The sequence below is a fragment of the Parasteatoda tepidariorum genome, chromosome 9, assembly GCF_043381705.1.
Source record: "Parasteatoda tepidariorum isolate YZ-2023 chromosome 9, CAS_Ptep_4.0, whole genome shotgun sequence".
Lineage (NCBI taxonomy): Eukaryota > Metazoa > Arthropoda > Arachnida > Araneae > Theridiidae > Parasteatoda > Parasteatoda tepidariorum.
Genome location: NC_092212.1, coordinates 48,575,027 through 48,588,311, shown reverse-complemented (window position 1 = coordinate 48,588,311; position 13,285 = coordinate 48,575,027). Strand labels below are relative to the sequence as shown.

The window sequence follows — 13,285 nt, the reverse complement described above, 5'->3', positions numbered from 1 at the left end:
TTATTAAGATTAATAAGAGATTATATAACTCCTTCTCAAAACCAATTATACAGTAGAGCGCCGATTATCCGAACTGCTCGGGACCGAACATGGTTCGGATAATGAAAAGTTCGGATAATTGGAAAACTGTTTAAAATCTAGTGTACATGATTATTATTTATGCACTAACTTCCCTTCATTCCTTTTGTAGGCTTAGGACTGGTAGTACTATCTAAAATAGCTTTGACCTACCTAAAAGTTTTTTTTTCTTCAATTTTTAAATATTTTTAATTAACTTTTTTTAAAACTTTTTTTCATTTTGAATTATTTTTATCATATTTCAGTTTTTTATAATTTTTTTTGTCAATTACTGATTTTACCACATTTTTCATTATTTTCCATTGAAAAAGAAATACAGCAAAGATTTCGTTTCAAAGAAGATGCATTTTTTTTAGCAGCCATATATCCCTTATTCATCATTTTGACGTTCTAGCCAATTCATTGCAATATCTAATGAATTGCATGCTTCTATCTTGAACTTGATCACTTACTTCTTCATCTTCGTCTGTGGAGTTTCGATTTTCATTAAAAATCATCAATTTCATCATTATCTTCCGAAAGATCTACTGGTTCAGAAACTTCAGTTTTTCTGTTAAGAATTTTATTCCAAGATTTATTATTCCAAGCACTGTAATCACTAATCATTAAACATAAGTGACAACTACCCATTCCCCAATTATAAAGCTTCAGCACTTATCTATTCATAAACTCCTTCTGCATTCCAACCATTGTAGACTATCAAAATGAAGCTCGCATTCTTGGAAGATAATTTTCAGTTGTAAAGGGGTAGGTAGGTTTAACTGTATCACCTTACATGTATGTATGGCTGCTATAAGAAAACTGCTAAAAAGGTTGTAAATTAAATATGGTCTTCGAATGTAGGGGACATTATTTATTCTAATTAATTTAGAAAAATTGTCAAGATTTTAAAAAGTATTCTAAACTTTTAAAAAAGAAAAAAAAACTAATTCAGACATAGTTCGGATAATAAGGGTTCGGATAATCGGCGCTCTACTGTATTATAATTATGAATACTGATTAGCCTAAAAAATTTTGTCACACTTTAAAAATCAGTCATTATCATATCCAGAGTTAGGTAAAATGAAAAACTTCCTGCAAACTCAAAATCTCAATTAAAAAACTTACTGCAAGCATTTATTAACTCTTGTAACTAGCTTCACTCCTTTTGACCCCATCTTATTTTGCTGAAATTTATTTGAAAATCACTGATTTTTCTTAAAAATGTTTAACTTTTATGGAACTGTATATTGATTCATACCATATGAATAAGTTTGGTAAAAAACCAAAAAAGCTGAAAATAGAAATCCAAAAATGTTATGTGCAAAAGCAGTCTTTAAATAATTAAAAAAGTACCTGAAATTTGTGAAAGAAAAAAGTTTATCTAGAGAATGTTATGAGCGTTTTAAAAATATTGATGTGTAATTTTATTTATTTCTTTAAATTATGTGAATAGGAATCTCAATTTGAGATTGTTAAATCACGCAAGTGAATTTACTATTTCATTTGTATATAGATTTGAATATTTAATTTGTAACTAAATTGTAATGAATAAGATAGTTCATTGCCCAACTCCAATGCTAAGAGAAAAAAATTACAGAATTTTTCCACTCGTTTTTGGCGACTGAAATTCTAATATTATTTTCCCAAGTTATCTTTTTTGCTAAATTTAACTAATTTTTTTAGCATGATCAAATATTAGCATTTTTTAAAAACATTCTTGAATATGCACTTGTTCTATAAAGATTTGATTTTATAGTTAATGTCATGCTAGAGCTCCTTTGATGAGCTATGGCTGAAGGTTCCTCCTCAATGATGTAAAGTTAGTACAATATTTAAAATGAACCCTATGCTAGATCCGTAAAATATTATACCACACTAGATTGGATTCAGAACTTTTGGGACATGATTGTATCAAGTTCTATCTGATCAGACTGCCTACCTATACAAAACATATTCATATCCAGGTGTAAATTGTGGATACTAAATATCTTCTTCATTTCACAATGGTGAAATAACTCTGACTATCTTTTTTTTGAAATAACACTTTACTTTCTTAGTATATATTTGATTTAATATTATTTGCTTAATATTATCTGTCGCAACTGCTTTTTAATGCTATCTAATTTATCAATAGTCTGCAGTACTTTAATTTTTTAGTAATTTCTTAATTTTAACCATTACTTATGTTTTGTCTGTTTTAAGAAGAAGAAAATAGCCTGCATATAACATTTTGCGATTTTTTTATTTCTAGCCAACTTTATGAATGTTGTATATGATTGTCCAGATATTAGTTTTAGTAGAAATGTCCTATTGAAGGATTACTTCTTAAGAGAAGAAAATATAACGTAAGTATATCTAAAATGCTATATATGTCCATTTTTTTAAAAAATACACTATTAATATTATCAGTCGAGTTGAGTCGGGTCTAATTTATTGTCTGGTAACCTTGGTTAGTTTCAGATACTTGGTATCTTTCAAAATTTATTTTCAGCATTAATTAAGCTAATTCTAAGAGTAAATGACAAAATGATCGAATTGTTGTGAGCCTATAGTTTTTATATACAGATATGGGCAGTTTTTTTTTTTTTTGGATCATTGGCTTTGATTCATCCTGAGGACAGAACTTCTTGCCCAACTTTTGTTTCAATTGCAAGATCATGCCAGGATTATAAAAGGATCTGACGACAGGAGGTCAAATTTTTTAAAATGATTTTTATTATCAACAGTTTCAGATCAAAATGATGGACTGGTTTCAAATCAACTAAATTGTGATTCGATTGTGGTTTCAAATTACCATTAATTTTTTCTTTCCTCCTAAAATAATTTTTTTCGTTCTCCTTCAATTCTTATCTTATGTTCATTTGGACTGCTCCAAAGTTTGCATCTTTGTTTATTTGAAAACTTATCATTCTTGAAGATTTACTTTCCATTCTATGATATTTAAGATATGAGACAAATCTCTCTCAGATAATTCGGAGTTTTGTGCTTCTTGAATAATTTTCCTCAAAGACTATTATTTAAGTTTGGTTTAGATATTTAATAGCTATTTTCACAAGTGTTAAATTTAATTCTTTTCAAATTATTTAATTTGTATAATTTATTAGATATTTTAATGCACTGCTTTGTGGAAATATTAGTTTCTAATTTTTCCAACTGTTGAATTTTCTTTTTGACTAATCACTATGTTTATTGAATTGACTGATATTAAATGTAAGTTTTTCTTGTTTAATATTTCCTGCTTTTTTATCATTCAGGCAAGTAAATAGATTTATAAAAAAAATCAATAAATTATAAATGAACAAATAGATTTATAAAAATCAGAGAGTAGTCTAGGATTACAAAAAATGTTAATAAATCATACATTTGCGAAAAATTTTTGTACACTTTAAATTTTTAAGGGAAAAAAATATTCCATGTGAAGTTAAAAATATGGAATAAAAATTCAACTAAAAGAAAAGTAATTTTCAAAAAAGCTAATTAAGTTATTGTAGGTATTATATAGGTTAAAAATTATTTTTCAACAATATTTTCTATGCTATACAAAATCCCGAAATAAATTACTATGCTCTTGTCTTTGAAAATATGAAATATCATGGAAAAAATTATTTTTAGCATTGAATTGAAATGTAAAGAAATCCATTTTTGTGATTCTGCAGCTTTTTAAAATGAATTATTTTTGTGTGGGGGATCCTTATTTTGCTAATAGATCTTTAGTATCAAGGTGTTTTTAAATGTTAGTAAAATGTTTCTAATTGCAGTAATTTAACGAGTTCAATTAAACACTGAATTGTTGGTACGTATTTGCCCAAATATATCTTGTAGACTTCCCAAAATACAAAACTTTATTCAAAGATGGCATTCTTCTCACATTATACTTTATGCATGCTTATTGTTATACATCATTGTGAACATAAATTTTAGAACTACTACAAAAAACTTGATTAAAAGAATAGAGATTAACTTTTTATATTGTATTTATTTAAGGTTTTTTTTCTAATATTTATTCTTCTCTAATATTTATGCTGTAACTTTGTATAATTTTTGATAATTTTTTTTGTTACTAATTAATTGTAACATTTCAGGGAGCTTATTCAACAAGGTGTTTTATGTGCAAGAGATGTAGGCAGCTATTGGTTATCAATTCCACGAGTTGGGGAATTTGTTAAAACGTTTCTTTATGGCCGTAGAGCTACATTACAATATGTACGGAGAACTAAATATAAAGAAATCTTGCAATCAGAGCTAGTGCAGCGAAAGCTTCCTAGAAAATGTTTATTAGGAATTTTATATCATGTATATGACATTATAGGAAATGAATTAGTCACAAGGTATATTATTCATTTTAATCAATGTAATTTTATAGTAATTTATAAATAATCGTATTTTAGTCTTTTTTTTGCTGTTGTAAAAAAAAAGTATATAAAGTCAGTAAAAAAGTATATAAAAGCTTTATAACAAAATCTTTTTAAAAGCTTATTGTATTTATAGTACTGAAATTATGTTCATTCAAACTAGGAGGGAGCTCTTCTGAATTTCTGCTAATTTTCTTTTTTTGCAATTCTGTTTAAAAAATCAAACTTAAAACAAAGTTACTCTAATATCTTCAAATAAATTTCTGTTAAAATTTCTGGAAAAAAAAAGAGAAAAATAACAAGCAAGAGATTTAAATTGCAAGTCATATTTTTTTTATTGTCATAAGCAATTAATGAATTAAGAAATATCTATTGTTTATTATTTTTAATGGTATTTCAAGCCTATTATCTTCAGAAAAAATTATGATTGATTAAATTTTCTGTAGTCGAATCTTAATCCATCGCTCCTTCACTTTTTGTTTTCCTGTATGCATATTTTGTTTTACCAGTATTGTCACAACTACGATTCTCATAATGTTAATCTCTTTTTAAATCCTTTCTGAAATTAATAGATTCTGGCAACTATTGTTCAGAAATTTTACTGACATTTGAAAAAAATTATTCTATGAGAAGAAAAACAGTAATTCCTAATGCTAATAATGAAGATGAAAATTAAGATTTCTTACAATTTGGTGAAAACACCTCAAACATCAAGTTTCTTGTTTATGCATCAAGTTGATGAAAATACCTGTTGAAGCTTGTAGTCTAATGCTGGTTTAAAAAAAATTGCCGAAACTGAAAAAAGTATTGCTATTCTTATACCAATGAAACATAATGACAACTAGGACCAACATTTGCAGAACGCCTTTTAAAACCTTTGAAATTATGCAAAACTTTCTCTACTTGCTCTAATTTACAGAAAAATAACAACAAGCTGTTACAAATGTTAAAATTTATTGTTTGCATTGAGAGGAGAAGAGTGTGTTCAAATCAAATATTCAATGTGCAGACACATGATTATTCCGCTAATTTAAATTTTATTACTTATGCAGAATTTCGTTACCAGAACATTTATATCACCTTCATCGGTATCCCCTTTTCTTTTATTAAATTTTCATTCACACATGATAATTTTTTTTTTACACAGCTGTGTTAGAGAAAAACGCAACTTTGGATAGTAAATGAAAGAAGAAAAAAATTCATAATAACTTCAGCTAGAATTAATGGACTAAAGAAGCAAGCAAAAACACATTGCTAATCTTTTTTTAAACTTAATAAATATCAAAATTTCGTTGCAAATTCCAATTTGTTACAGAAAAATTATTTACTCAATGTAATATATTTGTGCCCATTTTCATTTGGCTACTATTAGATCTAGTTAAATTTTAATATGATATTACGACATAGGAATTTCGAATTACCCATTTTAACACTCTCGATACTATCTTAAATCTATGTTTCTATCTTTTTTTTTTCTTTTGCAGTGAATGCAATTCTATGATAATTTCATGGTTATTATGGATTTTCTCATGGTCTCTAAAATTACAATATTATTACGACACACAAAATTTAAATCTCGCATTTCAGTAATAACTTTTTGATGCGCTTGATTTGTGCCTGTACTATCGTAAATCCATGCAGTGTTTTAATTGTTTTATTAACTATTTTATCATCAATATGTTTTCAGTTATTGCTGTAGATTTTACTGTTTTTTGTTTTATTAATTTTTTTTTTTTTTGCAATGATGACTTTTAAAGTGCAAAAAAGATGGAATATGTTTTTTTTTCCAATATATACATTTTTTATGTGTTGATGAGAAAAAAAATTATTAAATAAAAATGTCTCTCTGTAAATTTTATATATCTATAGACAATAAGAAAAAGAAATTAAGTACGAAAAAAACTAAACATTAAAAAAAATTCAGGTAATTTCTTTTTCCAGCAATCATATGTTAGTATATATTTTAAATAAATAAATTTTTTATTTTTCTTTCGTTGACATTGTAAATATTTTTGAAGTAAGAATACAATTTTTTTCAATTAAAATTTGTATAGTTATTGTAAATTTATTATTTTATTTTGACCCATATTCATATCCCCGTATCAGTTGTTCAAATTTATTAGTCCCATGAGAAACGATCGATTGAAGTTCCACTCTACTAGTTAAATTTTTGATAACTTAGTGTACTTTTGACTTTCTTTAATGTTTTAAAGTCACCAAGGTTTAATCATACATTTGAAGTATGTGTATATATGTTGCTACCGTTGCTTCTTAATTAAGAAGTAATTTGTGTTATTTACGTAAATGTTACATTTGTTATTATCACATACTATTTGCAGTTAAATGTAGACTTTTATAATTCGAGAAATATTTTTTTAAATATATAAATGCAAGTGTTTTTGCAGAAATAATAATAAAATTCTAAAATGTAAATAGTAATTTTATAATTATAATAGAACAAATGAGTTATAAATGAGTACATAATAATGAAACTACTAGATTAAACCAAAATTTTTTTTTTCTTTTACTAGTTATTTTAGCTATTTTATTATAGTAAATGAGCCTCTATTTTCTTTCGCTAGTTTCTTGAAATTTAATTAACAATATTGCTTGACAATATCAATACATCAATTTTTTTTAGTTTTACCTAGCAGTACACAGTTTAATAAAACTCTCACCTAAATAAAAATGATTCTTTATTCCAGTAACAGAACATATTTTATTGCAGAATTATTTACAATGGAATTTATCTTAAATCATCTTAGCAAAATAAAGACATCCAGGACATTCTAATAGTTTTGCTCAAATCATGTAAATATTGAATATTTTTCCGAAATTTTTAAGTACCATGTCATTTATTGATTCAATGTGACACTGAATCACTTACTATTAATGTCGGCAAAATATTTATATGTATATATATTTTTAATCTATACATTTTTCCGTTTTAAAATTGCAGAAAAATGCTGAACTTAGTATCCCAAATACTCTGGAAAACATACAACCAAAAACAAACACTACCACTTTTGTAAAAAAAAAAAAAAGCAAGAGTAGACGAGTTATTTTTATGAATTTTATTTGCCTAGACAAAACAAATTTTCAGTGTAATAAAATTTCTTAGCATGCAAAAATATATTGACCTAAAATAATATTTTAAAGCAACTAATAAATAAATAGAAAATAATTTAGATTAATAGTGCTTATGAAGAACTAAAAGACAGCATAACCAAGTATTTATTTTAAAAAATATAATTGAATTATATTTTTTACATTTAATTTTCAATTGAAATGGATATCTGTTGCCTGTCACTTTTTTGTATTCACCTCCCCCATGTATTTTAACAACTTGTATCTTTGTGTAACCATGTGATTTAGAGAAACCATTGAAAAGATAAGAGAGAAGATTTAATCTATAACAATAGGTTTTGGTATTTTAATATTGCACATAAACTAAACTTCGCAGGAAAGTAGCAATTTCTTTAAATTCAATTCAGAAATATTTGCCTACTGCAGATAAAAGGGTGATCGAAATCCATGTACCCGATTTCGAATTATTAGAATACTTTTCATGCCAATGGGCACTGTCCATTTTAGAAATGGAGAGGAGATGTTAAACTGTTTTTTTATAAAATAATTATCACATAAAACTAGTTACTTTTCTCAGAATGTTGAGACTGATTGCCCTAATACTTTCTTTTTTTTTCCTTTCAGAATTGAATCTCCTACTGGGGCTGTACTGCGGTTGCAACCAGAATTGTTACAAAATCGATAAAGAGATATTCCTTTTATATTCTGACCCGTATACTTACGAAATATATACTAATTTATTTAACACTTTTATGAATTTGTTATGTTGTTGCCATTGGAATTGTATTTATTGTTTACTTCTAGTATATAGCTGTTTGATCTGGTTTGTGAAATTCAAATGTGTTTTAAAATTTTCTACTGATTTTACTTTTTCAAAAGCATTTTGTTTTGGCAGTTGTTTTAGAAATATTTCCTGTTAGTAAGCTTATTTTTACAAGTAAATCTCCTGACATTGTTTCTCAATTACATATTTGTTATAATTATTTTTATTATTTTTTAATGAGTTAAAATTTAAATCCAATGATCGTATTTGTTGCACAAATACTGTTTGTGTGTGAGTTTATCTTATTTATGTATTATAAATGCATTATTGATATCTTAGCTAAATATTGTTATTTTACTATTTATTACATAAATAGCTATATTGTTTTTTATGGATTAAAACGGGTTTGTTAGAGTATAATAACAACCAAATTTAGTGCTACTTTTTGTTTTTTTGTTGTTCATTTTGCTTTTTTCTTTTATACTTGTCTTGAATAAATGTTAAGAATCTTTTCATTTGCTTACTTTATTTTAAAGCATGTATACCACATTGTGTATGTTCTTTTATTTGTTTAGTTGATCATTGGTCAGTTTTTTATTAAATTAAAATTTAAAAAAATTCGAAGTATTTTTTTTTTATAAATTAATAATAACATTGATCCATTTGTTATTAAACTATACCAATCTATATTTATGATTGAAATTTAAGTCAGAATTATTTATTTAATTTTTGATTCGAATCGAAATTCTTTCCTACAGTTTGTGTATCAATAAAACAAAACAAATGATAGCAAGATACATATTATCATCCAACTATTTTTGAAGAAATAATGTTTTCTCATAAAATTAGCATATTGTTTGTGAAAATCAACTTCATGTACAGTTTAAAGTGGTTGCTAAAGTAAGAAAATTTAACTTTGATTTTTATCCACTCTTTAATAATAAATATTGTACGTATAACCATCTGTACTCGACTCGCAGTGAACGTTTTAAATTCTTCAACAGCCTCAGAAAACATTTGAATATTTTTTGGTTCATAAGGTTCACCCTGTAAAGCAGATATTAGTAGTTTTAGGATTGGAGAGTGATATGCATTAGGATTAAGTGAGGGTGAGCGAGGTATATCAGAGCAGTTTGTCAGTTAACCGTTAAAAATTATTTGAAAAGAATCTAATCAATGTTACCACAACTTAATTTAAAATTTAATTTATAAAAAGAAAATCCCAATTTATTTCAGAGATAGCAACTGCTCCTGATTCGGCATAATATTTTATAAAACAGTAGAAAACTAGAAACTAAAATGCACAAATTTTCTGTGGATTTTCCGAAATTTAGGGATGCCACAGGCAACTAAAATTATAAAAAGTGGTGACTTGTAAAGAGTGAAAAGCAATTAAAATAGGCTACGTTTTCTAGCATATTTCTTTCAGTTTACTATTGAAAGCAAATGTTAAGAATGGTTTCGTTTTAAATATAAATAATTTGCAATGTAAGTCATGGTGGTAGTTACGATTCAATAATTACACAGATCAAATAAAAAAAATTAATTTGTACCACTTCTTACATTTTTAGTAACCCATGGCATCCCTGTAACTTTTTAAAAGGCTCAACTTGTCTTAATTGTAACAAAGTGGCGTACTACATATGCCTATGAATTATTAGAAGTAGTAGTGAGGTAAATACTCTATAAATGGAATTAACGAAATCAACAATGCATTTAAAGACCACCCCACTCAAAAATATTTATCCGCTGTCTGGGGCAAGTTGGCATTTCTGTAAATCTGTACTGGAATCGTTATATCCTTAAGTCTTTGACACAGAATTTTTATTAAATACATTTCTCATACTTTCTTTTTATTATTTTGCATTAGTTTAAATCAAAATAAGTGAAGTATTTCATATAGAATTTTAATAATTTATGGTTATGAAGTACAATGTTTAAACACGCTTTTTCGGTGTTAAGGGTAAAATACTCCAAGCAGTAATTTTTCAAATTTGCAGTTTTTTAGACCTAAGAAAAAAAAATCAAATTACTTTTTGGATGTTATATTTTAGTAATCTAATTCCAATAATCTAGCAGATTTTTTTTGTAACTGCTTGACTTTTTTTAATAATTAAAAAATACTAAAACGTAATTTTATTTGTAATTAGAGTGTCTGAAAAAAGATACGCATAAAAGAAACACCAATGCTCCATCTGCTTCATAGGATTATGTTTTAAACATGATAGCTATGATGTTGCGGGTATCATTGTAACAAAATATAGACAGGGTGCGCAGCATTTTTTAAAATCCCTTAAAGGTGCTTTTTTCATTAGGTGTCTTTAAAAAGAGCTTAATTTTCTCTTTTCCAAAATGAGATGTTTTTTTCTTTACCATGTCGATTTTCGCTACGAATTAAGCAAAAAAATTTGATTTTTCACTTTGTTATATTTAACATTTTTAAAATCCATTCAAAAATGAACCATTGAGGCATACTGTCGGTCCGCCTAGCATTATTCATGTTTGTTGAAATACTTCCTTAGCCGCATGTGTGTTTACTGGATTCAGTGGGAAGAATTCTTGTACTCTCATGTGCAACTCTGCGAGATATTCTCAATTTCAGGCCTCATTTTTTGCCCACTAAAATCGAACCGAAAAATCTCTCGAATTTTTCCTGATTACGGGGACTAACTAAACATTGCCAATTTTTTTCCCCTAATAGCACAAGAAAATTTATTTCTCTTGTTAATTTCATCGTTAAACTATAGTTCGGTATGAGGTATTAATCTTGTTAATGTATTGTTGAATATGCTTTTATAAATAACTTTTATTTAAATCTAAAAAATACACTTAATAAACTTTTTAAATATTAGTTAAATTAATTATAAATTTGAATTAAATTTTTTTACATAATTAAGTAAATTAATTATTAATTTACGAAATAGAATGAGCCACTCAATATTGAATGTATTTAAAAGTGTGCATAAATTGTTTTTATGATGACTAATATAATCAAGAAAAGAGTTCTTTGTCAGAAACTAGTTATTTTATCATGCTCATGTAAGTTCTTTGAAAATTATTTTTCATTTTGTAAATATATACGTATATATGAAGAACTTTCAACAATGGGAAGAAAATTTTTTAATTAGTGCGCATATCCTTATTCTGATATATTTCTTAAAGTGCTTAAAACATTTTTTGAGTGCTTATTTTTTATTGAAAAATTTTGCTACTCACCCTGATAGAGATATCTATGCCTATATCCAAAATTCTTTCGTTTTAGTGGAAAGGTTTTAAAAAATCTAATCCTAGTCTTTTAAATTTGATTAGAAAATAACGGGAGTTGTAAGAATGGCTTCGAACTCCTTTAGTCCCTCAGTGTCAAGACACGGGACCCAGCAGATCACCGAAGTCAAGCATTACTGGCTGCGGTCAGTGTGCGAGTGGGTGACGACTTGGATCAGTCTGCGTAGGGACCGAGGGTGTGCGGTATTGGTCCTCGTTAAACTGTTCTACCGTAAAGTGCTCGACTTCGCGTGCAGGTCGTCGGGCTACCGAAGCGGGGGTGCCATCCCCTCTGCAGAGGATCAAAATTGTGATGATATGTCTTCGGATCATCCTCAGGGATGTTTAACAGACCGTCGCCAATAGCCCATTGTGCAGCTCTAGTGCGACGCAAATGAACTACTTTTACTACTCGAACTTCTGTAAATTATTTTCTTGGAAAAAATAAAAGAATTAGCAGCATTATCGGTGCTTACTTGTTTTTATATATATATGCTACCGCTGCCTTACATTTTTTTATGATTTCTTTGTTTTCAAAAGAAAAAGTCACTGACGTTAAAATATATATATGTAAGGCAGCGGTTCCCAAATGGTATTCCGTTGAACCCTAGGGCTCCTTGGTAGTACTTTTTATAAAAAGTGATGAGTTTTCAAACCACTTATTGCATTTAGATGTAAGCTATACTACGTAATTTATTTATTCTTTCGATTGCTTTCCTACAATTATTTCAAGTAAAATGCAAATGATATGGAATCTGTATTTTTTAGAAGAAAATATAATATTTCTAATGAAAATATATCGAACAAATAATGAGAAGGACAATCATTTATTAAATTTTGGTTGCTAAAGTAAGAAAATTTAACTCATTTTATCTTTNATTTAATTAAATTCTTATGATATATATACTAAAAAAAATTCATTACTAAACTAGAGCAAGCACTGCGAATTTAACTGTCGGGATTATTAATGCTAAAACGATGAAAAGTTCTTACTCCTCTAATTGAATATTTTAAAAATAATTTTTTTCATAGGTTATAATCTTTTGCTCGGAATTCATCCGAAAGAGAGTTGATTATTTATAGTACCGTCGGGTTGAAAAAAAATTGGGAACCGCTGTTGTAGTTTAAAACTTTTAGTTAAAAAACGTCAATTTATTGATTTCAGTTCATTGACTGCAGCACAGATGTTTAATTTATAAATATTTTTGATCCACAGCAATTCGATAGTTAAAACTTTTCATTTCCTTGATTTTTTTCTATCAGCTTTTAAATTTTTCTGGAACTTCAACCATCCCGTTTCTTTTAAGTTTTCCAAGATATTTTCAGCAATTACGCATTTTAATAAATTGATTTATTGATGCACGCATTTTTATACAGCTTGATGCAAAAAAGCACCTATTTCAAAATGACAATTATTATAGTTAAACTAAGTAAATTAGTTTATTTACAGTATACTCTCGATATTTCAAAGTTGAATGGACGCTAAAAAAGTTTCGAAATCGCGAGTTTTCGAGTTAACAAGTTCAGAACCAAATATGTTCTAAAAAAAGAAGAAAAAAAATTCTTATACAGTATTCTAAAGCGTAAAGTCATGGAACATCAGAATTAGTCCTAATAAAGATATTTGTATAATAGTTGACAATAAGTCTAAATGCAGCAATGATAGTTTTATATTTAAAAGCAACACAAAAATAATTGTGCTCTAAATATAAATGAATTCGTCTACAATCAATTCACATTAATAAAGTTTAATACAAAA

At 27.0% G+C, this 13,285-nt stretch overlaps 1 protein-coding gene across 2 annotated transcripts in view; it reads left to right on the top strand.

Annotated features, from left to right (window-relative positions):
* Positions 1–8,777, top strand: part of LOC107450971 (inactive serine/threonine-protein kinase 19) — a 15,783-nt gene extending 7,006 nt beyond the window's left edge. For both annotated transcript variants that reach the window (XM_016066920.3, XM_016066917.3), the window contains exons 5-7: positions 2,312–2,405; positions 4,143–4,388; positions 8,124–8,777. In XM_016066920.3, the coding sequence (XP_015922406.1) occupies positions 2,312–2,405; positions 4,143–4,388; positions 8,124–8,184 (401 nt within the window). In that variant the 3' untranslated portion in view covers positions 8,185–8,777. The remainder of the gene's footprint in view (positions 1–2,311; positions 2,406–4,142; positions 4,389–8,123) is intronic.
* Positions 8,778–13,285: the final 4,508 nt, after the last annotated feature.